We start from the raw sequence: 26,728 nt of genomic DNA, 5'->3' as shown, positions 1-26,728 counted from the left end.
CCTATCTTTCCTTTCTCCTTTCTGTACGTGGAAGGATGGGAGTGTGGTGAAAGCTCTTTGACTCTTCTGTAACAGCCTTTACCGTGGAGCCTCATTGTCAGCACTGCTTGTATTTACGCGTTCAGCATTTGTACTGTACTTTTCTGTCCCTCTACCAAAGACAGTTCTGAGGCTGGATCACCATTCTCACTTTGTAAGGTCACATCAGTAGTTACCATGGTACCATTTATCTTCTCTCTCACCCACCAATTAACTTAATTGATTTTTGCTGTCTTAAAGTATTTTATGTTTGTTTTCTCATTCACATGTCTCACACAAATCCATTTTCCAACTTGCTTATCTCAATTTCTTCTTATGCTTCCCTTACTGACCTTTAAGTATTGGAGTGTCAACAGGTTATAGATTTTTGACAGTTATTTTATTTATATGCACTTTAAAGTCTGTTACTTGATTCCCCAACTAAAAAAAATTAAAACCCTTTATGATTCAACTCTCCAGTGTGTTTGTGTGAGGGGTGGGCGAGTGCGTGGAGGCCTGAGTTTCTTCAGAAGCCATTAATGTTGTTTTTGAGACAAGAGTCTCATATGTACAGACAGGTCGGTGCTATTGAGTTGTTGTGCATTAGACACATTAAGTTAGCTTCTTAGGAGTGAGAGTGACATTTAAGCACTATGATGTTCCTAATGTAGGTAAGAATGTAAGTAATGCTGCTAAGTGGACTTATTTTTATATCCCCGTCATTATAGTCAAAGGCTCGCTGAGTCAAGTAAAACAAACACATGTACATCAGTGTAGTAATATAAGTGGACAGGCAGTAAGGGAGGCACCATTCAGTAACTTGTAAAAGATTATAAGCAACTTACCTCAAAACACTTCAGCTTAAGGCCAGTGAGATAAGGCAGGTAAAGTTTCTCGCTGCCGAGCATGAAGGCCTCAGTTTAAATTCCTTGGGATTTCCATGGAAAGAACAGGATTGTGCAGGTTATCCTCTGACTTACACACACACACACACACACACACACACACACACACACACACACACACACTATTTAAAGCTCATTAATTGGCCGGTGGATTTTAAGAATTAAGTGTCCCCAAGCCATTATTAATTAGCCTCTTGTGGGTGATTTTACTCATCGTTGGTCCCCCCTCCACTGTAATATAGATGTGTGCATTGTGAAGTTTGCTGACAAAGTGTAAGAGTAAGAAACTAGGATAACAACTATTCCTTATCTACCTTAACTGCTAGAGATAATCTATGCTGACAGTCTGTGTTACATTCTGTGGTTTTTATGCACATTTACAATGCAAATATATATAATTCATGTGCTTTATATAGAATTGAGAAGTAGTGTTAATTTACTTTAGGTACTTAATGTAAACTCTTTTCTTTTCTGAGTATGTGCAGTAACATAAATATTTGGTCATGATATTTATAGCCTCACTGGATTCCCTATCTCTCTTTCTCTCTACCTATATTGTATCTTAAGAGAATCCTGAGGAATTTCCCATCAGTATTTTATAGTGCATAGTCTAGTGGTTAAGACCATGGACTCTGAGAATAATGCATGCTTTGTAAGATATTTGGAAGACAGATGAGAACTAAACCCTTGCCTTTTTTAGATAAGTTTGATACTACAACCTTTCATGTGTGTCCTGTCAGTCTTTCTCCCGTTTGAATGAACATGTACGTGCATTTCATTTGTATGACTTCTTGAACAAAGATCAGAATGTTTTCTGGCCAATATTTTATTTGCAATTTGCTTTTCTACTGTTTTTTATGTTTATCTTGGGAAAGGGTTTGAACAGTTTTGTGAATCTGTTTGTTGCCAAATTGCTCTTCATGAAGATTGTGTCATTTGAAAGTATACTTATTAAGAATTTCATTCTCTTTAAATTTTAGGATAGATCACTCTCTTGTTGGGCTCTTTCAAATGACGTTCTTCTACTTGGATACAAGGATGAGGACTAGATAACTTCCTGAGGTTCCTTCTAACCCCTAGGATGAAGATAGTAGCTAACATTTGTCTAGTGCTCTAAAGTTTACAGAGTGAGTTCATGCATCATCCCTCTAGATCCTCACAACAGCACTGTGAGGTAGGTAGGACAGGTCCTGTTACTCTCCTCTCAGAGATAGAAGAAACCAGTGGACAGGCTAAATGCTGTAGTTACACCCCTCCATCCTCTCTGATTAAATGTATCCTTACCCATGACATTCTCAAGGGGAAAGGAGATGATAACAGCAAGAGTTGAGATTAGATCAACAAGGATTACTGCTAATGGTAGACATTGGTCAAATGGAACGGATGTGGGTGCTTACTGGTAAAGTACCGCATATGTTAGCAATAGACTTAGATTTTTATGACTATACAATATCACATTAAAACACTTTGATTTTTTTTTCATGTACTGCTTTTAAATTAATAACACACCCAAAATTTTTTTAAATAATTTTTGTTTTTGTTTCTTTCTAGTTGTTGGTCTTGACGATATTATGGATGAAGGAGTTGTTAAAGAAAGTGGTAATGATACCATTGATGAAGAAGAATTGATTTTACCTAACAGGAGTTTGAGGGACAGAGTAGAAGACAATTCAGTAAGATCACCAAGAAAATCACCTCGTTTAATGGCACAAGGTAATCCTTCCCAAGAGGTTAAGCCAGAAAATCAGATGCATAAAACATGAGTATTAGGTTGTACAATGCTAAGCAGATTACCCATTCATCCACGCACCTATCCACCTGCCACTTAACTGATCATTAGGGTCTATAGTAGCCCAGGTTGAATTCAGATACCCTGTGAAGAAGCTAAGGCTGGCTTTGAACTCCTGTCATATTATCTCCAGTTCCCAAGTACTCAGACTATAGGAGTATTCTAGTCACATCTGGCTTGAAAAATTGTTTTTCAAAGTATGTTTTGTGGTATAAGTGTTTTTAAATTATTAATTTTGGGATTCTAATGTTATTACATTGTTTCTTTCATTCCATTCCACCATCCAAACTCCCATATATCTCTCCTTAAATTCTTTAAATTCATGTGATTTTTTCTTTTATATGTGTATGTGTTTCTAAATATACAGATAGAGCCTCTGAGCCTTTATAATGTTACTTCTCTGTGTTTTTAGGGCTGAACATCCGATATTGGATAACCACTTAGTGTGCTTTTCCCTGAAGAAGACCATTCTCTTTCTCAGTGTTTCTCAGTGGTCTAAGTGCTTTGTTAGGATTGAAGCTTCCTGGGTTCCCTGTCCACATTAGCAGGTCTATTGTTGCCATCCTTGCTCGCTCATGCTTAGGTAGTCATGGTGAGACTGTATGGGCGTAGCCTCTGACACACTAGGATTTGTGGTCATCGAGCAAACTCCCTCGTCCTTCAGCTCTTACAGTCTTTCCTCCACCTCTTCTGTAATGATTCCTGAGTCTTCCTTAGTGCTGCGTCTTAGTGTAGATGTATCCATTGGAACTCCGCTCTACAGCGCTGCAGTTTGACTTGTGGTGTTCTGCAGTGGTCTCTCTCTGTCTGTTACAAAGAGAAATTTTCTTGAGGGATGAGAGCCACACTTACCTGTGTGGAATGTAAGGACACATATTTAGAACATAGTTAGGAACTATGCTGGTTTTAGAAAAGTGGTGGTTGTAGGTTCTACTGTAGGTTCATGACTTCACTGACTGTTGCTAGGTTTTCAGTACCAGGCATAGTTTCCATCTTGATTGGATCTTAAGTCCATTAGAGAGCTGTTGGTTACTGCCAAGGTCTGTGTGCCACGGCTGCATCCTTAGGGTTATTGTGCTGTGTGGTCGCTAGTGAGGTTCATAGGTGGTGTCACAGCTGGGTAGGCCTTTTGGTGGTTCCTTCCCTCCTTTGGAAGCTAGAATGCCACCTTCTGGTGCCATGAGAGCGTCCTCAGGGCGAAGGCTTTCAGGTCAGTTTCAGCTTGGGCATCTGGGCCCTGTGTCTCATGTATGGTGTCTGTCTTTAGCGATAGAGACTTAGCTTCTGCCTCTGGCGGCAGCCTGAGGTAGCAATAGGTTATACTGTTTTGGGAATCTCTTGGACAACACTAACAACTGAAAAGAGCCTCATGCCTGCTGTTGGGGTTTTTTGTTAGATTGTTTTTGGCCCTGGGAGGGAGTATTATTATTAGCCCAGATAAGAAAATTTAATTTTAACTATATATCTCTGTCTGTCTGTCTGTCTGTCTGTCTATCTATCTTTGTTTTACAATTTTATACACACACACTATACATTGGTCATATCTCCCTCACTATTATTTTCCTTCAGTCCCTCCCACTCTTGCTGAAAATATCCTTGTTCTCCCTCCAGGTCTTTCTCTCTGTAGTGTTTCTCTGTGTCCACAGCATCTTATCCCACTTGCTTGTGTGGACATGGGTGAGAATAACTTACTTTAGCAAAGATAAATTACACAGGAACTGATCTGAGAATATGACTTCATTTACTACTTACGAAGTTGTTTACTCTGATTATTTTGTGTAGAGGGGTTGAGTTGCTATATGCTGGATGAAAGCTTGTAGAATCTTTTTCACTATTTAAAAAAAATTTCATTACATGAAATCTTGGCATATTAAGGGATATTTTATGTGTTAAGGTTAGCTAGCAATTTATTCGGGGTCTGGGAACTATTGTTCACTTCTGGAAATGTTTTTTACACACTTAATTAATTTGCATCAGTATCTCTTCTAGAGTATCTTTTTGACTTAATCTTTTGAAATGATTTCATTTTCCTCTGACCTTCTGTCAAGTTTTGCATTTCTAATGCTCAAATGTTTCTTCATTTTGTTTGGGGAATGACCCTAAAAATAGCAATGTATTTGTCTTTATTAAAATTATATAATAGCTTTTATCTTTAAGTTACTAATACCTTTTATCTTTATTAGGATACTCAAAATGTTTTAAAAAGGATTCATCTTTTTATTTTGAAAGAGAAAAAAATTAATATTTTGGTTTTTGTCCTTCATTTTAGAAAACTTCCTCCCCTTTGTTTAGGAATTCCCAAAAGTCAAAGAGCTGAGCAAACATCAAATATACAGAGATTCTTTACATCACAGGGCTAGTCTCTGGCTACTGCCAGCAAGAGTCACAGCATTGGAAGATGGAGTTTTCTTGGGCCATTGAGGAGGGGTTTGTAGCCTGAAAGGGCAGGGTCACTCTGTTGTCACGCTTAGTTCATGGGTAGAGCAGTTCCTGCTGTTGCAGTGACACTGAGGGAGGGAGGCTCACTAAGTCTGAAGTTGACATCCCTAAGGGGAGCCAGGCCTTGGGAAACTAAGGACAAAGGAGCAGTGAGTTCAAAGGAATGCATGCTGTGGAAAAACTTAACTGTGTGGACTGAATTTATGAACTGAGCATTACCTGTCTTTAGGGATTCTCTTACCAGAGGTCAGGTTACTTCTGTGGTCTCATTAGCATATTTTGTTATTTTGGTACCCAGCAAAGGAAGTTGATAGACTATCTGTCATCAGTATCCTATAAATTCTGTTTCACAATTACCATTGTTGTACTGCTACTCTCAACTGTGGCATTCCTAGTATAGAACCCGTTTAGGGCTGTGGGTCCCAACCTTCCTAATGCTGCAACCCTTTAATACAATTCCTTATGTTGTAGAGACCCCCCCCACCCATAAAATTATTTTTGTTGCTATTTCATAGCTATAAGTTTGCTATTGTTTTATAAATATCTGTGTTTTCCAATGGTCTCAGACACCCTCTGTGAAAAAGTTGTTTGTCCCCAAAGGGGTCACAGCCGACAGGATGGGAACCATTGCTTTAAGGGCTAAGCTCTAGGGGTTTAGGGCAGGGTGTTAATGTGGTGGATTTGATAACTTGTCAGCCTAGTGTTTGTCTCAAGTATACTACTTAGTTGTTCCTTGTCATTGTTTCCTCTCAATCTTTATTTTCTGTAGATTCAAACCTTAAAAAAAAGATCCTTTACTGTAGCTAAGGGAACAAGGGTTATCCTTATCATAATTTCTTTGGTATATAATTTTAATCAATTTTTAAAAATCAGTTACTTGACACATGAGTTCTTGAGACTTTAAGAAATAATTAAGATTAAAAAATACAGAAAAAATAAGGTTTCTGTTTTTTTGTTGTTTTTTTTTTTTTGTTTTTTTGTTTTTTGTTTTTTGGCCTATAGGAAGGCATGCTTCAGATTAAGGCAGTTTATATTTAGAGAAGTAAAGGTGGCTTTATCCTTTACTTAATAAAATTCTTCCTATTTAAAACTAACATTTCATCAGAATATCCTCAGACTCGGCCGACTACCATGCCACTCTGTTTTTACCAGCTACTTTAAAGCCACAGTTTTTTATTGTTTTTCAGTGGTTTCATTTCAAACATGTATAGAGTTCAGAGCTTAAAAGTCACCTAAATACAGAAATAAAACTGGTTGTTATTTTAAAACTAACAGAGCCTATGATGAACAGTTCATAAACCATTAAATAATATTCTCTTATTTATTTTGTCTTTATGTGTTGTATATACACATTTGTGTGTGCATGTGCGATGTGCATAATGCACAATGTGCACACCAGGTGTGTGCATATGAATGCCAGAGGTGGGTTTCAGTTGTCTTTTTTCCATCACCTTCTACCTTATGTTTTGAGTCAGTCTCTCACTGAACCTGGACTCCTTGGTTCAGCTAGGCCGGTATCAGTGAACTCTGGTGTCTCGTGTCTCAGCACCCAACCCTACATCCAGCACTGGGCTTACAGATGCGTGCCTCCATGCTCATTCTGTATGTGGGTGTCAGTGACCTCAACCTCAGGTCCTCATGATGCCAAGCGCAGTTTAGGGTCTGAGCCACTCCCCAGCCCATACTGTTGTAAAGTTGTCAAGTGAGTCACAGATGTTCAGAGAGCGAGGCGCCCCCCCCCCAGGGAAATAGAAAGGGTCCCAAAGTCTGGAACGACTAGGTAGTTGATGTTCCAGGGGACACTGAAGAGTGAGAGTGCTGTTAGTTACTCCAGGACCTACTGTATCACCTGGACAAGAAGCACATTCTCTAATGGTCTCATCCTCTATGAGAAGGGACAAGTTGGGGGACATATTCAAAGTAGTGTGTAGTAGGATTTTATTTTGAATGAGTTAGGGTAAATCGACGTGCACGTGCGGTTGATAGAGGAGCAGAATGGTGTGCCTTTATACTCAGTGTGACTTTAATTCCAAGTTGCTTTTGTATTTAGTGAGATTTTAAAGTTTTCTTTACTTCCAGTTCTTTTTACTGTGCATTTCCTTTTTTGGGAAGATTTTTCAGGCTCAGGACAAAGGGGAAAAACTTTATTTAGTAGACTCTGTTAGGAGTACTGTTAAAGAAGGGATCTTCACACTTTTTTGTATTTTCCTTATACTGTTTTTCTTTACTTGGCAGTTTCTGTGTGTTATTCTGGTGCAGACTTTAATTTCTTGCATAGGAATAGTATAGGGACTGGAGATGTATGTAGCATATAAAATCATAAGTATATAAATCTCAGCATGTGAGAAACAGAGGCAAGAGGATCGATTTTAAGGTTTTGAGTCTGGCCTAGGCTACATGAGACCTGTTTCACGTCTCACAACATCCTTTAGTGTAAAGGGGGAATACACTAAACTAGGAATTGGAAATTTTTAGAGGTTGTATCTTGAAACAGTAGATCTTGTTTATGATACTTGGTTTTGTTTGTATGTAAGACTTTTGGTATTTGTACTTGTTTTTATATAATTAGAAATATTTGATGTTTAAAATGTGATATTAAGACATATTAGTGGTAATGAATCTCATTTTGCTTACTTCGATTTCCATCTCTTATAGAAATGATGCTTAAAGAAAATATTTCTTAAAAATTGGATGAGCTTGAAATTTGTATTTCTGTTTTGTCTGACAGAATTCAAGACTCTAATAAATGTAAATTAACATGTTAGGCTATATATAGTATATATACACACATATGTAATATATGTTATATATGTTAATGTATGTGTGGTCATCCAGAGTAGCTCTCGGTAAATTTTTATTGATAAAATCAGGTAAGTTTCATAGGTCAGAATAAGGAAGTGATATATTTTAAACTACTGAAATAAAAACACACAGCAAATAGCTAAGTTATTTTTATTTTATTTCCCCCCATGATAGAACAAGTAAGAAGTTTGCGACAAAGCACTATTGCCAAGCGTTCAAATGCAGCACCTTTAAGCACAAAAAAGCCATCTGGGAAGACTTTCTCTACCTCTAAAGCAGGGGTGAAACCACCAGAAAGATGTCAGGGTAAAGAAGAAGTTTATGCATCACTGAAATCTGAGCACCCTAAGGAGAGCAGAAGGAATAGCCGACATGCTGAACACATGGACATGGTGCCGGAAGTCTCAGCATCTTCAGCTGATTCTCCAGTGCCATCTTGTGTCGGAATGAAGGAAGCAGCTGAGCTCCATCCCAGGCATGCGTGCAATGACCAGGGCGAAGTGAGCGCGCCATCCCCGGAGTTAAGTCGTTTGCCTCCCTCAGAGACTAGCGCTGGTGTGGGAGGAAAGAGAACCGAAGCTCTGATGGAGAGTAAGACTAGCAGTAGCCCATTATTTAAGGTTTCCGTTAAAGAGGATGAGCAAAGTGACCTTGTTTCGGGTGAGCTGGATGACACCACTGAAGGAGGGAATGCAGTGGGAAGACTTGAGCAAGAGTCAGAGGAGATAAAGTTCTCCTGCGAAGGTGACCGGATGAGCATGGAACCTGAGTCTTCTGATGTATCTAGTGACTCTGCTTGTACCGATAAAAATAAGACAGAAAAGAATGAAGGGGCGCAGTGTCATTTGGAATTGAAGAATACTGTGGATATTGTTGATAAACCTGAGAACTCTCCTCCAAGCAATCAAATGGAAATGCTGGGCTATGGCGAGGACGTGGGGTCTAATGATGGTCAGTTACAGAGCGCAGAGTTTACTAAGTCACATTTGGAGGAGGTTGACACTTGTGCTTTTGAACCAGAAACTAGTACTTTTGAAAATACTATTTGTGATGTTCCTGACCAAAATTCAAAGCAATTGAATATTACTCAAAGTATTAAAATGGAAACATCAAATCTTCAGGATGATAGAAGTGGTTTAGAGCCCAAAAACATGAAATCCAAACACACAAAATCTGTAACTCATTCTAAACCAAGCATGACCATAGAGACACCAAGAAAAACTGTGGCAGTAAAGCTTGAGGTAGGTCACAGCAAAACTAAATCTAATGCCAAGACTGTGAAGCGAAATGCCGATGAACCAGAGCCCCAGCCTGATTGTCAGAGGCCAGTCAAAGTGAGAAAGAAACAAGTTGATAAGGACTTGAAGAGTCAGAGTTGTAATTCTGGAGTTAAATCTGTGAAAGGCCAAGCCCATTCTGTATTGAAAAAAATACCCCAGGATCAAACCGCAATGCAAATTTCCAAACCTTTAACTCATTCTGTTAATGATAAACTTCCTGGTCATTCTGGTCACTCCTTAGAGAAGCCTCCTCATCCTGGACACACTGGACACTTAGTGCATTCCAATCAGAAGCAGAGTCATAAGCCTCAGCTACAGGCGGGAGCGGTGAGGGTCACTAGCCATGTGAGGGATGAGCATGAGCATCCAGGCACTGAGCACCCTAAGGAGGAGGACAAACTGAAGCCAAAAAAACTCGATAGGAATCTCCAGCCTCGCCAAAGGAGAAGCAGCAGAAGTTTTTCTCTGGATGAGCCTCCACTGTTTATCCCAGACAACATAGCTACTGTAAAAAAAGAAGGGTCAGATCAGACCACCTCTGTTGAAAACAAATATATGTGGACTCCCAGCAAGCAATGTGGGTTTTGCAAAAAACCACATGGCAACAGGTGTGTGTGTGTGTGCATTTGTGCATATCTGTATGGGTGTGTACATTGGGAAACTTGTAGGATGAGGATTGAGATTCGTGTGAGAACTTTCTAATATGATAAAAAATTATTTTAATATACAGAGATGTCCAAAAACCCCTTACCAACCTTGGATAAATGATAGAAACGTGGAACCATTGGATTTACAGCTAGATCATTGTAGAATATCTTAAAAAGCTTAGTCTGACCAATCTGATATGCATGGACATGTTTTGTCATTGTAACCAGGTAGAATTTGATGGAGTCATTGCATCTGATAAAAACCAAACCCCTTTTGCTAATCAGAATTGTTATACTGCCTCAGGACTGGGGGTTATATGTCATTTTATTTGACTGCAGAACTAGTAATAAAATGTAACGCTCTTAATGGAATGGCTATTTTTCTTTTGAAGCTGTTATTTTTTTAAATGATGCACTTGAAACACCAACCACTACAATTTCAAAACCAACATACTTGACCTTGGAACTAGGTTCAGTAGCAAAAGCAACTGTTAGATGACCTAGCTGAATTTTGTATGTGTCATGGAGTAGACTGAAAGTATGGATTTGGTTTTGGAACATTTAGTAGTTTAAAGAATTTGTGAGTTCTGACCTTTGAAAACTGAGTTGACGTTACCACTACTTTGTGATAGGGTTATCTTGGACTCCATTTTTAGTAGCTTCATGTGCCCTTCGTTGGTGTATTTTCTTCTGCTTGCTCTTTTTGAGAAGGGACAGATGAAGTGATAACCCGCTGCTGTAGTGGTGCTGATCAAGTCCTCATGTTGCTGTTGTGACTTACATCAGTGATTACACACTACAGAGAAGTAAACCTTGGGCAGGAAAGCTCCTTCAGATTACATAAAAGTGAAACTGCGTTTAGAGAGGCAGTCAGTAAACAGCATGGTATACATGGCTGTAGTTGGGAGTAAGGGAAGTTTTGGGGTTGCTAAACTAAACCAGTAATGCCATAGAGGTTTGTAAGTTTTTGTTTGTTTTGAGACAGAGACTGTAGCAGAGCTTGTTTTAAAGCTCAGTATGTAATCTGTGCTGTCCCTGATCTTGGGGTCCTCTTGCCTCCGACTTTAGATGTTGAAATCTTTAACTGTTTATGTCCTATTTTAATGTCAGGAATTACTTTATGAAAAAGTATATGAAAACATTTTTAAACTTTGTAGCATGTTTGAATATAATGCTACCTTTATCCCAGTTACATACTTTTTCATGTTTGTACCTTTATGATATGTTCACATATTTCAAAGGGAGCTTACTCATAGACACTTAAGAATTAATTCACATTGTTAATTGTACTTTTAATAAAAGCCAGTCCTCTGTCTTTTTCAGTATCTTTTAAAAATTCACAACACTGACATATGGTTAGAGTCATAGACTAGGAACCTCAAGAATTACTATGGCATAGAGTTCGAGCCCATGTTCACTGTGTTACTATTAGCTCTTTAATAATAACTTTTGTCCTAGTGGTATAGTGTTCAATTTACCCAAGCTCTATTGTGGTGAGTCACTTCATAACTTCAGCAGCTTCTTAAAGTAAAGATTACATGTTCTCTTTAATATTTCTTTAACATACTTTTTGAGACTGCTATATAAAATATGGACTTTTCCCCTTCAGTCTGGAATATAGCCTAGAATGACAGCTGTGGGGACTGGGTTGACCCTTTGTAATTGATCTAGATGATGTATATTGGAAAGAATTAGCTTCTGAATTGGCTCTTTAGGCACCTTTAGTACTTTTTTCAGTCTGTGAATAAAGAAGCTAAGTCATTAGTTGGGTCTATCTGTCTGTCTCCATCTATCTATCTATCTATCTATCTATCTATCTATCTATCTATCTATCTACCTACCTACCTACCTATCTACCTACCTATTTACCTATCTTCAGCACTACATTACTACATTGGCTTTCCATTCATTAAATGCCTAAAGCATGCTTTTTGCACAATTTGTAATTTTTCAATTTTAATTTATATGTAAAAATACAGATCTATTAGGAAAATATGGAACTAATAATCAGAACTTATATACTAGTCAAATTGAAAGCTATTTGTAAATAGCACTTGTGACAGCAGCGTTAACATTTTACACAAACTACAGTTGGAAATACCTTTCTGTATATATATGTCCAGTTGGAGATTATGTTTTGTACTATGGATCTTCATGAGGTAACGTTACGATCTCATATCCTAAAGACAATAGGTCTCTCTTTTTGATTTATTTATTTATTTCATGTATGGGAGTACACTGTAGCTGTCTCCAGACACACCAGAAGAGGGCATAAGATCCCATTACAGATGGTTGTGAGCCACCATATGGTTGCTGGGAATTGAATTCAGGACCTCTGGAAGAGCAGGATTCTTAACCACTAAGCCATCTCTCCAATCCAGTAGGTCTTTTAATAGTGTAGTTTTTTCTTCAACTTATTTTCTTGATGCAAATATATCAGTATTATTCAATATGCTTTTAAAATGAGACTCTTGTTTACTTTTACATAAATGTGGTTTTTGAGTGGAAGTTTTCCTCGTCGCTTTGTGTCATGTACCTTCGGCTTCTCTTCCCACTTTGTCTTTAATTAGTAATTCATTTACTTAATGCATTCCTGTCTTTAATTAGTAATGCATTTTCTTAACCCTAAGTGTGGGCTGAACAGAATTTCAAAAACAAGCAAAAAGTTTTAGCAACATTAAGTTACAGTGTTACATTCAGAAAAGAAAACTTAATTCTGAGGACATATTTCTAGAACAAATGATTCTGTTTTTTTCATTTTAAGTTTTATAGACTATTTTTCTTCAAAGGTTAGGTTGACTGTTAAGGTGATTTTCTGTTTGCATGGAATAAAATGTCGTGACAGGACATTCAGGATTGTCGCTTACATTACCTACAGAACCGTAGGCTCATATTGTAATGCCACCCATGTTAATTTGTAACCTATTATCTTTTAAGATCAAGTTTTCTTAGAATTAACCTATAGTTTACTCTAACAAAGTTTTCTAAGGATTTTTTTTCTGGCTCTTACCAAAAAATTACGATAAGTTGCTTTCTGTTTCTTTTCAGTCGGCCTAATTATTGTTTTTACTGTCAGTTTATAAGTGAGCATAGTAACAAAAGCCCAGGAGTATTGCTGCGTTTTCCACCTAACTAATACGTGCTGATTTGCTTAACTGATTCAGCAACAGCAGACTCTCATTTCCATAAAGTAATTTCTCCTCTTGTTACACCCAGTGAAGGACAGGGCAAGCGATAGAGTACCGCTTCTTGGCCTCCCACTGCTGTGAATGCTCTGCTCTGCTCTGCTCCTAGTCTACTCCTAGTCTTTAAAGCAGGCCATTCTGAGAGGACATCAGGAGGGGCCTCCCTCCGACCATCTCTACTCCCCTTCTCTTCATCCCCCCCCCATTCTGTCATTATAGATATGTTTTTAGTTGATGGTTCTTAGAAGTACCTACGTAGACATTGGTGTTAACAGTTGTAAGTAATGGACTGTATTAAAGTAGATCCCCCAGATCCCTGGCCCCAGGACATGTGTGTTTGCCACTATTTTTTTGTTGTTTGTTTTGTAGAAAGTTTTATCTAAATACTTGTTTTTAAAACCAAACCGAAGTACTAAGATGACATCTTTAGATGACAAAAATTTGTTTTTAAAAGCATGTCAACAATTGAGTATTAAGTACTTCCAAAGTAAACTTGAAATGAGTATGATGAAATAATTTCTTGATAAATTTTACGATCACAGATAAGTGAGGTGGCCTTTTTACATCAAATGGAGTTTGACAATGCTTTACAGTGCTATAATCTGACATTTAAGACTGAAACCATTGCAAACTTGATTTGAAGTCAATGCAACTCTGGTTGTAGAAGGGAAGGGACCACTCATTTTCCTTCTGAATATCAAAGCTGTTTATATTAGGCAGTGGCTTCAGGAAATAACTGTGTTTGCACTTTGCATGGAGCAAGGAAAGAGCATTAAAGTATTAAACATGAAAGAATTCTTCAAGATCCTTACCTCGTGGAACAACTGTGTCATTGAGACATCAGGAAATCAGCAAAAGTTTCAAAGAGAAACTTTCTTACAAATAAATGTTACATTATTAAATGTTCTCCTGGCTTGTGAATAAAAAGTACTTACCCTTATTTTTCAAACCAAGTGCATCATAGGGAAGGTGAAGACTGATAACGTCGGCAGCAGACAGACCACTGAGGATAAAGATGGGGCAATTGTAGCTTGTTTCCTAAGGCTCAGCCGTAGTAGTTGGGCAGACGGAAATGCACACAGAATGAAGAGTTGCTGTAGAGGAGGGGTGGATTTGTACCACTTTAAGAACACCTCCTAAATGTAGCACTGATTTTGATGCTTACTCTGATACTTTGGTAATTCTGACATGAAATGAGGACCTTAGGTGTATTTAGAGTTGGGCTGTGTCACCCAGGCTATTTAAACATTGCATCTGCTAGACAAACCATTTGTTAAAGGAATATGGCATGCTTGGTGCCGCTATTAACAAACGCGTGCCACAGAGTACTCAGATTATAAAAGGCTAAACCTCTGAGATACCAAGAATTGCCAGACAGAAAAAGAGAAGGGGGAGTTAGATCTGAGTATCCTAGTGAGCTGATTGCATCACTGATCTTGTGTGAGTTGCCATTTTATTCCTAAGTAGTTACAAATACCTTTAGGTGAGCCACAGCTTGGCTTCTGAGTCATGAGGTAATGCAATAAAGGAAGAACGCTCAGGAAACCTGAGGTAAAACCTAAATGCAAGTGCATCCATGTTAAGATGGAGTACTGTTTATTGGGCAAATGAGTTGATTTCCCAAAAACACTAGGTATTAACTAAGGAAGTCCATACCCAAAAGTAAACAAATCCTTCGGCTGAAGCAACATGACATTGGATCAGAGTGATTCAGGTTACATACTGGCTACTAGAAGAGAGACTTTTCCTTATATTTACATTTTTTTAAATGCCCCAGTTTTCTGTATGATCTCACCTCTTAAGATGGATAGACTCTGATTGAGATCTCACACCTGACTGGGTGTTTTTTATGTGCTTTGTTCTATGGTGTTTCTGTACAGTGGGATACCAGTTTTTCATGACTGCCTTGTGTCCTCATTCCTACCAGGGAGTCACCTGATTTAAAACTTACCTCATCATGGAGTCCTTCTTGGGAACGATTGCATCCAGGGAAAATATGAAGAGTATCTGAACGCTAAGTATTTCACTTGATGCTAAGTTTTTAAAAGAAGTCACCTTGTCCCTTCTCTCCTCTCCTTTCAGGTTTATGGTTGGCTGTGGGAGATGTGATGACTGGTTTCATGGGGACTGTGTTGGACTAAGTCTTTCTCAAGCACAGCAAATGGGAGAGGAAGACAAAGAGTATGTTTGCATAAGATGCTGTGCTGAAGAAGATAAAAAGACAGACATACTAGACACAGAGACTTTGGAAACCCAGGCTTCCCTCGAAGCCCACAGTGAAGATAAAAGGATGGAGTGTGGAAAGCTGACATCGTCATCGAAGCACTCGGTCACCGAGGATAAACACAGACACACGGATGACCCTGGGAGGCACAAGGTCAAAATTTTAAAACGGGTAAGCTTTCAAGAGCTTTGCATGGACCTAAATGAGATTCAGAGGTTCTATTACAGTGTGCGTTCTTACACTTTAGCATAAAATTGAGTTGAATAAAGGCGGCGGGGGGCAATTTTTTGAAAAGTGGGGACCTGTGCATATGTATGTTTTTGTGTGCTGTCGCTGTGTAGTAGGTTTATATTTGAATCTTTGCTGTACAATGTTTATGTGGGTGTGTGACCGAAGTATAAATTATGCTTACTAAGTACTTTTTCTAGTCTATATATCTACAAAATGTTTAACAACTTTGCATTTGTTTTCAAGAATTATAAAGAATAATTGTAGCCTTTGATCTCATTTACTTGGAAGTCACTTCTCCCACTTTTCCTGTTGAACTGTGGACTTATAATAGTTTGTTTTCCTGATCTGGCATTTTATTCATATATATGCATACATATATATACATACATACACATGCATATGTACATATACATATATATACACATACATATGTATATGTACATATGTATATATACACATATATATGTTAGGTTTTATATTTATATATAACCTAACATTATTTTATGTGCTTAGTGTGAAGGTATCAGATCCCTTGAAGCTAGAGTTAGACAGTTGTGAGTTGTCATGTGGGTGCTGGGAATTGAAATGGGTCCTTTGAAAGAGCAGACAGTGCTCTTTACCATTGAGCCATCTCTCTGATCCCCCTGATCTGACATTTTAAATCACCTTCTAAAAGTATTTTCTAGACAAATTGAAAATATTTTGTATTTAAAAAAAGGATAATAAGAAACATGCATTATTCTGTACAGTTCAGTTTTCTTTCAATAGCAGTGATTTATCTCATCCTTGATTTGTAGTAGAACCCTGAAGAGAAAATAACGCAGTGTCAGTAAGTGTACAAGAATAAGTAAGCAGTGTCTAAAAAGCAGAGAAAACACTGACTTACAGGGTGCAGGCAGTATGGAAGGAAGCCTTTGGTCCAGCCATCTGAGCTGGTAAACCTCACACAGCTGGGAAGGAAACAGCAGCTGGAGCTCCTGTTCTAAAGGGCGGTGAGGGAGCACAGCTCTGTTAGAGCGGGCTTCAGCTTGCATCTCCTAACACCCCCACCCCCACCCCCCCAGCATAGCCAGGCTTCCTGCTGCGGCAGGGACAGTGAGCCAGGGAAGAGCCTGGGCATCTTCTGGTGACCTCTCCATTCTCGCCATCGTCAGGTCCTTCACACACTCTGTTTGTGACTAGTCTTGGCTGAGCTCCATTTTGACAAACCTTTGTGACATTCAGCATTTGTGTCTGACAAGGTGATTGGAGATTTTCTTGGCTAACATCAAGTTAATTGATGATATTACTGAGTGCTAGATTACCATTTTGTAGTATGTTCCCTGAAAGCTAATGTCTTCCATTACTGTTGGCCATTACATTTTTTATATAGTTTCTTGTCTATTTGGAAATATTTTGTCTTTTGGCTGAACTGTGTCTTTCTTACCTAAAAACAGTTATAAAATGTTACCATTATTAATGTTTTCCGAAATCCTAGACGCTGTTCTATTTATATATAGATTTATGCAGTATTCCATCTTTGCTTGGTATTCTTTTTGAATACCCCCACTCCTTCTATTTTTTGTTTTTAAGTTTTTGAGACAGGGCTGTCCTCGAACTCACTCTGTAGACCAGGCTGGCCTTAAACTCACAGAGATCCACCTGCCTCTGCTTCCCAAGTGCTGGGATTAAAGATGTACAGCACCACACCTGGCTGATGGTGAACTCTTGTATCTTTGGATCGATCTGGTAGTAATTTATGCTGTCTGCGTTTCACATATGGCTTTCTATCAATAGATTTCTATGTTGCAATATTTGTTGCATTTCTGTGTGGTAGGAATGATATTACCAGACCGGAACAGTAAAATGTGTTCCTGGGGATGAAGAGATAGAGTTTCAGTTAAGAGCACTTGGGTGGGTTTTCAGAGGACCCAGGTGAAAGTCCTAGTGTTCACAGCATCGCTTACAGTTATCAGTAACTCCAGTTCTAGGGCTCTGACAGTCAATTCAGGCCTTCAGGTACCAGGCGTGTGTGTGTGTGTGTGTGTGTGTGTGTGTGTGTGTGTGTGTGTGTGTGTGCACTATGCACTATCATACATAGAAAACAAAAATAAGTCTTAAAACACACCCCAACCACATTTCTATTCTTAAAATCTACTTAAAAAAGGAAAAACTACCTGAAAAAATGAGAGCATTCTTACATTAAAGAAAATAATGTTTCCACATTTATCTTGATCTTGGTGTGTATGTGGTTTTTCTCTCTGTGTTTTGAGATTAGTGTGATGTGATTAATTTCTGTCTGAGAAGTAGCAGGTTCATTGATGTACCCATGGGAGTTGGATGCCTGTAGACATCCTGGGAACAGGACTGCTGCTCCCTGTGCTGAAGTCAGTGAGCCTGGTTTGTTCCTTAGGAGTAGATAGGCAAGTACAGGTGCTCAGTGGTCCACAGCCCCTTCCTCCGTCAGCTAAGGCTCTCCAGCCTCATCTCTGTCTTGTCCTCTGCTCAAGGATAGTATGTATTCTCTACAAAATAGATGCTAACAATAGAACCTTGTGTTTTTAATGATGATAATGTGTGTGTGTACCTGTATTAGATTTATTATTTATGTATATGAGTAAGTACACTGTCACTCTCTTGAGACACATCAGAAGAGGGCATCAGATCCCATTACAGATGGTTGTGAGCCACCATGTGGTTGCTGGGATTTGAACTCAGGACCCTTGGAAGAGTAGTCAGTGCTATTAACCACTGAGCCATCTCTCCAGCCCCCCATCCTCCCCTTTTTATATCTTTCAAAAGTTTTAAATGTTTGGATTGAAAATGTTTAGTCTCTTACAGGTTATAATGTTAATTAGGTTTAATTTTTTTCACTTGCATATTGTTGAGGTTTGTCTTATATAGAAATAGTTTTTTTTTTTTTTTTTTTCGGAGCTGGGGACCGAACCCAGGGCCTTGCACTTCCTAGGCAAGCGCTCTACCACTGAGCTAAATCCCCAACCCCTAGAAATAGTTTTTATTTTAATGAAGCTAATTCTATTTTTCAGGAGTCTGGTGAGGGGAAAACTTCCTCTGACAGTAGAGATAATGAAATTAAAAAATGGCAGCTAGCCCCTCTTCGCAAGTTGGGCCAACCACTTTTACCTCGAAGGTCATCAGAAGAAAAAAGCGAAAAAATAGCAAAAGACTCTGCAGCTCTCACCTGCGCAGGAGAGAAAGCGGCGAGATCAGGTAGGAATAGTATGTGTACTTAGTTTATTCACAGAAGGTTGGTATATCTTGGAAATTTTTTGAAATAAAAAAAAGATTATTTTAATGACAGTTAAAATACGTTATTGACCATGTTTGTAAAAATTGCTGTAAACATAGGGGATGCTAGAGAAGTAGTGAGTGAAGATGGAAGGCCTTCCCCCTGTCTTCCTGCCTCTTCCTGCAGGCAAGCGAGGGAATGCTGCCACAGAGCTGCAGGTCGGGGAGCCAGGGAGACTGGTGTAGATGGAGGGAGGGAACAGAACATGGAAGGAGAGGCAAGGTCAGGAGCAGCGCAGTGAATGAGGGCTTTCAGGCAGACACAGGTGTGGTATTTCAGGGGGAAAAGAATCAGTGTGGAGTAAATGGAAGCGAATGGACAGTGGGCATGGTGTAAGCAAGCCAGTAGTCCAGCATTAGAGGGCAGGTTCAAGGGCATCATGGAGGATGACGTACTGTGCTCTGAGTAATGTGGAATCTTTGGAGCTTGTGGAAGGGAGTAATAGATGAAGGGAGTGAGCTCATTAGGAGTGCACAGCAGTGTCCTCTAAAGGAAATGATAGTAGCTTGTCCATAGGCACAGAGGTAGTGAACGTGTTCAAATGAAGATGTCTTTCACAGTAGAGTTAACAGCGAGGTAATGTAGTAGTTACGGGCACATGACCTGTCTTTTTTCTGTTTAGATGCCTCTTGTTCTGTTCGCTTGCCTTACTCCTCTGGCTTCAAATCTGAAGCTCTTTTGAGTATCACCTATTCAAAAAAAAATTCAAATAGGGCTGTTCAGTCAGTAGTAGAGAATATTGGGTGCAGAAGAGAAGAAAACCCATGTAAGAAAGAGTGACATCATGATAGAAGGATTAGTTGAACTCAGTTTTCTTAATAAAATGTGAAATAGAAGAAATCCATCTAGAAGAAGAGAGACAGATGTTTCAAACGCACCATCAGAGCTCCTGGGAAGATAGGATAGTAGGTTAGGGCCCAGAATCAACCTACCTGCTTGTAGAACAGAGAGAGTAAGTGCTAAGTATACACAGGAGGGGTAATAGCATCCTATCTAGTTTGATTTTTATTAGCAATGAGGTTATGAGGAGAGTAAAAATGACAGATTTAAGGATCGTTAGAGCAGGAGGTGTGTGCAAGTCTACATCACAGTAGGACATGAGTTTAGTGCTTAGGATGGCTTCTGTGCACAAGCGTCTGCCAGCTGATGCAGCGTTGAAACGCTGGCTTCACAGAAGCTAGGAATAGATGGGCGAGTACTTTAGCTACTGCTTACCAAGGGTTGGAGAGAGTTGGGTAGGGAAATCTCATAAAATGAAACAAGTTACAAGCAAGAAATCTGGTATACTATTACACAGCAAAGTGACTCCAAATAATAACGTATGTTTTAAAAAATTTAGAAGTTTTAAAAAAAAATTAGGAGTTTAAATATGTTCACCATTTTTAGAAGTTATAAATGATGAGATGAATTTACGCTGATTTATGTATTACATGGGGTTTATCTGTATCCCAGTGTACACCACTAATCAGGACAGCTTTATATGTCATTCATTTTTGAAGATTTACATTTACTATTTCTAATGATGTATATGTGTGCATGTGTGATGTGTATGTGTGGGTGTGTATAAGTAAGCATAGGTATCTCTGGAAGGCAGAGGTGTGCTCATTAGGAGTGCACAGATTCCCCGGCAGCTAGAGTTACAGTGATCATGAGTTCAAGGATCACAGGTTCCTTGAACTGGACTCTTGGCCTCTAGAACAGCAGGACATGCTGTTAACCTGTGAACCATCCTTCAGTCTACCTAGAATGATTGTTTTGAATGCCAGTAAATAGGAAAAAAATATTATTGAGCTGAGAAGGTTCTAGAATAAATATGCTGATGTTAAAGTAGTAGGTTGTTTGACATTGGGATTTTGAAAATGCATGCAAATTGGTAATGTCAGAAAGAAAAAGTAACAGAGTGGGTTAGCATTCATCTAATGTCACACACAAGACATAAGCTCAGTCAGTTCTGTAACTCATCAGTAAGGTCATTAAATTATAAGTTTACGTAATAAGATTGAGTCAGACTTCCTAAGTAGCTTTAAAAATAGAAAATACACGAAGAATAAGTGAGTGCATACTCTCTATGGCTTTAGAACCTCTCTCTCTCTCCATCACAGGAAACGTTAGGCGTCACGTCAGCACCAGCCCTGTTGAAATAATGAATGCTGGGCTCTGGCGTTGTTTCTAAATGATGCTTAGTCTGTGTGGGCTTAGACTTCCACCATGTACTACAGAGAAAGTGTCTTTTAATGAGTTTGCATACTTTTTAACGTTAGGTACTCATGAGAAGCAAGAGACAAAGAAGAAGAAAGTTGAAAAGGGTGGACCTAATGTGCACGCTCCTGCCACTGCTGCCACCAAGCCTTCTGCAGATCAGATCAGACAGAGTGTCCGGCACTCTCTTAAGGATATTCTTATGAAAAGACTTACGGACTCAAACTTGAAGATCCCAGAGGAAAAGGCAGCAAAGGTTGCCACAAAAATTGAAAAGGAACTTTTCTCTTTTTTTCGGGACACAGATGCCAAGTATAAGAATAAATACAGAAGTTTGATGTTCAATCTAAAAGATCCTAAGAACAATGTAAGTAACTTACTTGTCTGAGGTTGAACTTACTTACTTTTGTGTGCACGAGTGTGTGTGGCATGCACATAACTGTGGCTCTTCTGTCAGAGGCCAGCTTTGCGAAGTCATCTCTCCAGTGTGTGCAGAGTTGCACTCAGGTCAGCGGGCTTGGCAGCAAGCACCTTCCCACACAGCCATCGCATTCGTCCTCTAAATGTGGCTATGCTGGCCATGTCCTGAACTGGGATCTAGGACTTTAATCAAGTAGCCCTCCCTAATAGGCGCATAATTGGAGTGAGAGGATCAGTTTGCCTCTTGATTTAGACTCACAAATATGTCCTGCATATGTCCGTAGTCTGAGTGCCTTCGAGAGCAGCTGTGACCACGATCCAGTACCTTTGTAGATGCAACGCTGTGAAGATGTGGAGCTCACATAGCCTTCCTTGTGTGGTTGGTTTGCTTGTGGTGCTAGGGATTAAACTCAGGGCCCCGTGTCACAAAGTTTGCTCTCCACAGCTGAGCTGCTTCTTGCTAAGAGCGTCATTTCTCACTGGCAGGGAAGGGGATGACTAAGTTTCTGATCATCCTACCTCCATCTGGTGAGTGTGGGGAGTACAGGTCAGAGCCACAGTGCTCACTTAGCTGTTTCTGGGGCTCAAACCCAGAGCCACATGCGTGCTAAGCAAGCACTTTCCCAGCCGAGCTGTGTGCGCAGCCCAAGAACATTACATTTTAGTAGCTCTGTGCTGCTGACTGAGGAATCCTGTACATGAGTGAGTCCTTCTGGGAGTCCATTGACCACGTGTCTGGATTTATGTGCACTTTCTTTTCTTCATTCACTATCTCTTGCATAAATGAATACACTTAACGAATACAAAAATGTGCCCTTCAGTATTCTTCAAAATCTCTGTTAAGCCTAAGCATCTTTATTTAAACCCGAGAGTAGAACTGTGTTCACTCAAAAAGTCACGTTTCAGTGTAGACTAAAAGCAAAGATCCATGCCTGCGGCACGTGCTTCACATCAGAGCTATCTTTGCAATGTGCAACAGAGATCACCTAAGCTGTGAATCCCCAGACAGCCTGTGCAGCACAGTGAGACTTCGTTCTTTCCCCAGAAAAGTACTGTAAAATACCAAATTAAATAGAACTCTTTTGTTGTTGTTGTTGTTGTTGTTGTTGTTGCTTTTAACACTGGAGGCAGTTTAATCAATGAAAGAATCAAGAAAAGGTTACTTACAAAAAAGGCTTAATGAAATTTCAACACAGAATTAATAATCACAATAGCATTTTACTCTAGAGTATCTAACGGAGCTTAACAATGAGATGAATCCTCCTGATGGTCCACATCTCTGTGTACCAGTCTCTGACTTGAAGCGACTCATTTCCATAGTTATTTTCTACAGAATTGTCAGTGGAGTAGATATTCCCCGTCTACGGCAGTAATTCTCCTGAGAATGGTGGCCACACTGCAAGTTCTTCTCTGTAGCTGAGCACACTTCAGTGGTTTTCATGCTGCTGGTGGTCGACGTGTGTAGAACTCAGGCAAGCTCCAAAGTTAGTGACTTGGCAGGAGTCTAGCATGACTGAGAGGCTCCACCCAGCGGCTAACTCAGACACGCACTCATAGCCAAACCGTGGATGGACTTTCAGGACTCTTTTTTTTTTTTCCCCCTGGGTAGCTGCCTCTTTTTTTTTTTTTTTTTTAAATTGGATATTTATTACATTTCAAATGTTATCCCTTTTCCTGGTTTCCCATCCACAAACCCCCTATCCTATCCCCCTCCCACCTGTTTCTCTGAGGTTGTTCCTCCAGCCACCCATCCTTCCCCGCCTCCCTGCCTGACATTTCCCTACATTGGGGCATTGAGTCTTGGCAGGAACAAGGGCTTCTCCCCTCATTGATGCTCAAAATGGCCATCCTCTGCTACATATGCAGCTGGAGCCAACGGCTTGTCCATGTGTACTCTCTGGATAATGGTTTAGTCCCTGGGAGCTCTGGGTGTCATTGGGTATCTCAGCTCGTTCAATCTTGTCTCTAACTCCTCCATTGAGGACCCCGTTTTCAGTTCAATGATTGGCTGTGAGCTTCCACCTCTGTATTTGTCATGCTCCGACAGAGCCTGTCAGGAGACAGCTGTATCAGGCTCCTGTCAGCATGCACTTCTCGGCATCAACAATATTGTTTGGGTTTGGTGGATATATATATATATATATATGCATGCCACATGTGGGGCAGGCTCTGAATGGCCATCTTTCAGTCTCTGCTCCAAACGTTGCCTCCATATCCCCTCCTATGAATATTTTTGTTCCCCCTTTAGTGAAGCATTCCCACTTTGGTCATCCTTGAGTTTCATGTGGTCTGTGGATTGCATCTTCGGGAATTCAAGCTTTTGGGCTAATATGCATTTATTAGTGAGTGCATATCATGTATGTTTTTCTGTGACTGTGTTACCTCACGCAGGATGATATCTTCTAGTTCAATCCATTTGCCTATGAATTTCATAAAGGCATTGTTTTTGATAGCTGAGTAGTACTCCATTGTGTAGATGTACCACATTTTCTGTATCCATTCCTCTGTTGAAGGGCATCTGGGTTCTTTCCAGCTTCTGGCTATTATATATAAGGCTGCTATGAACACAGTGGAGCTTGTGTCTTTGTTGTATGTTGGAGCATCTTTTGGGTAGATGCCCAAGAGAGGTATAGCTGGGTCCTCAGGTAGTGCAATGTCCAAATTTTTGAGGAACCTCCAGACTGATTTCCAGAATGGCTGCAATCCCACCAACAATGGAGGAGTGTTTCTCTTTCTCCATATCCTTGCCAGCATCTGTTGTCCCTTGAGTTTTTTTAATCTTAGCCATTCTGACTGGTGTGAGGTGAAATCTCAGGGTTGTTTTGATTTGCATTTCCCTTATGACTAACGATGTTGAACATTTCTTTAGGTGTTTCTCAGCCATTCGGCATTCCTCAGCTGTGAATTTGTTGTTTAGCTCTGAACCCCATTTTTTTAATAGGGTTATTTGTCTCCCTGCAGTCTAACTTCTTGAGTTCTTTGTATATTTTGGATATAAGCCCTCTATCTGTTGTAGGATTGGTAAAGATCTTTTCCCAATCTGTTGGTTGTCGTTTTGTCCTAACAACATTGTCCTTTGCCTTACAGAAGTTTTATGAGGTCCCATTTGTCAATTCTTGATCTTAGAGCATAAGCCATTTGTGTTTTGTTCAGGAAATTTTCTCCAGTGCCCATGTGTTGGAGACTCTTCCCCACTTTTTCTTCTATTAGTTTGAGTGTATGTATGTGGTTTGATGTGGAGGTCCTTGATCCTCTTAGACTTAAGCTTTGTACAGGGTGATAAACATGGATTGATCTGCATTCTTCTACATGTTAACCTCCAGTTGAACCAGCACCATTTGCTGAAAATGCTATCTTTTTTTCATTGAATGGTTTTAGCTCCTTTGTGAAAGATTAAGTGACCATAAGCATGTGGGTTCATTTCTGGGTCTTCGATTCTATTCCACTGATCTACCTGCCTGTCTCTGTACCAGTACCATACAGTTTTTCTCACTATTGCTCTGTAATACTGCTTGAGGTCAGGAATGGTGATTCCTCCAGAAATTCTTTTATTGTTGAGGATAGTTTTAGCTATCCTGGGTTTTTTGTTATTCCAAATTAATTTGCAAATTGCATTATGAAGAATTGAGTTGGGATTTTGATGGGGATTGATTGAATCTGTAGACTGCTTTTGGTAAAAATAGCCATTTTTACTGTATTAATCCTTCTAATCCATGAGCATGGGAGGTCTTTCCATCTTCTTAGATCTTGAATTTCTTTCTTCAGAGACTTGAAGTTCTTGTCATATAGATCTTTCACTTCCTTGGTTGAAGTTACACCGAGATATTTTATATTATTTGGAACTATAGTGAAGGGTGTCGTTTCCCTAATTTCCTTCTCAGCCTATTTTCCTTTGAGTAGACGAAGGCTACTGATTTGTTTGAGTTAATTTTATACCCTGACATTTTGCTAAAATTGTTTATCAGGCTTAGTAGTTCTCTGGTGGAACTTTTAGGATCATTTAAATATACTATCATATCATCTGCAAATAGTGATGTTTTGACTTCTTCTTTTCCAATCTGTATCCCCTTGATCCCCTTTTGTTGTCTGATTGCTCTGGCTAGGACTTCAAGAACTATACTGAGTAAGTAAGTAAGGGAGAGAGTGGGCAGCTTTGTCTAGTCCTTGATTTTAGTGGGATTGCTTCAAGTTTCTCTCCATTTAGTTTAATGTTAGCTACTGGTTTGCTTATATGGCTTTTACTATGTTTAGGTATGGGCCTTGAATTCCTATTCTTTCCAGGACTTTTATCATGAAGGGGTGTTGAATTTTGTCAAATGCTTTCTCAGCATCTAATGAAATGATCATGTGGTTTTTATCTTTCAATTTGTTTATATAGTGGATTACGTTGATGGATTTCTGTGTATTAAACCATCCTCGAATCCCTGGAATGAAGCCTACTTGATCATGATGGATGATCGTTTTGATGTGTTCTTGGATTTGGTTTGCAAGAATTTTGAGTATGCTTGTGTCAATATTCATAAGGGAAGTTGGTCTGAAGTTCTCTTTCTTTGTTGGGTCTTTGTGTGGTTTAGGTATAAGCGTAATTGTGGATTCATAGAAGGAATTGGGTAGTGCTCCGTCTGTTTCTATCTTGTGGAATAGTTTGGACAGTATTGGTATGAGGTCTTTTATGAAGATCTGATAGAATTCTGCACTAAACCCATCCTGTCCTGGGCCGCTTTTGGTTGGGAGAATTTAATAACTGCTTCTATTTATGGGGTTGTTTAGATGGTTTATCTGATTCTGATTTAAATTTGGTACCTGGTATCTGTCTAGAAAAGTGTCCATTTCCTACAGATTTTCAAGTTTTGTTGAATATAGGCTCTTGTAGTAGGATCTGACGATTTTTTTAATTTCCTCAGATTCTGTTGTTATGTCTCCCTTTTCATTTCTGATTTTCTTAATTTGGTTACTGTCTCTGTGCCCTCTGGTTATTCTGGCTAAGGGTTTATCTATCTTGTTGATTTTCTCAAAGAACCAGCTCCTGGTTTTGTTGATTCTTTGTATAGTCCTTTTTGTTTCTACTTGATTGATTTCAGTCCTGAGATTGATTATTTCCTGCCTTCTCCTCCTCTTGGGTGTATTTGCTTCTATTTTTTTCTGGAGGTTTTAGGTGTGCTGTCAAGCTGCTAATATATGCTCTTTCCTGTTTCTTTTTGGAGGCACTCAGAGCTATGAGTTTTCCCCTTAACACAGCCTTCATTGTGTCCCATAAGTTTGGGTATGTTGTACCTCCATTGTCATTAAATTCTTAAAAC

The 26,728-nt window shown here is 39.3% G+C and overlaps 1 protein-coding gene across 1 annotated transcript in view; it reads left to right on the top strand.

The window, feature by feature from the left end:
- Positions 1-26,728, top strand: part of Phf3 (PHD finger protein 3) — a 69,638-nt gene that overhangs the window by 24,069 nt on the left and 18,841 nt on the right. Inside the window, exons 3-7 of the mRNA XM_032899720.1 lie at positions 2,475-2,636; positions 8,128-9,841; positions 15,148-15,460; positions 18,547-18,730; positions 21,071-21,375. Of these exons, the coding sequence (XP_032755611.1) occupies positions 2,475-2,636; positions 8,128-9,841; positions 15,148-15,460; positions 18,547-18,730; positions 21,071-21,375 (2,678 nt within the window). The remainder of the gene's footprint in view (positions 1-2,474; positions 2,637-8,127; positions 9,842-15,147; positions 15,461-18,546; positions 18,731-21,070; positions 21,376-26,728) is intronic.

This window comes from Rattus rattus, chromosome 4 (genome assembly GCF_011064425.1).
Source record: "Rattus rattus isolate New Zealand chromosome 4, Rrattus_CSIRO_v1, whole genome shotgun sequence".
NCBI lineage: Eukaryota > Metazoa > Chordata > Mammalia > Rodentia > Muridae > Rattus > Rattus rattus.
Note: the sequence above shows the minus strand (reverse complement) of the source record. Positions and strands in the feature narration are given on the sequence as shown.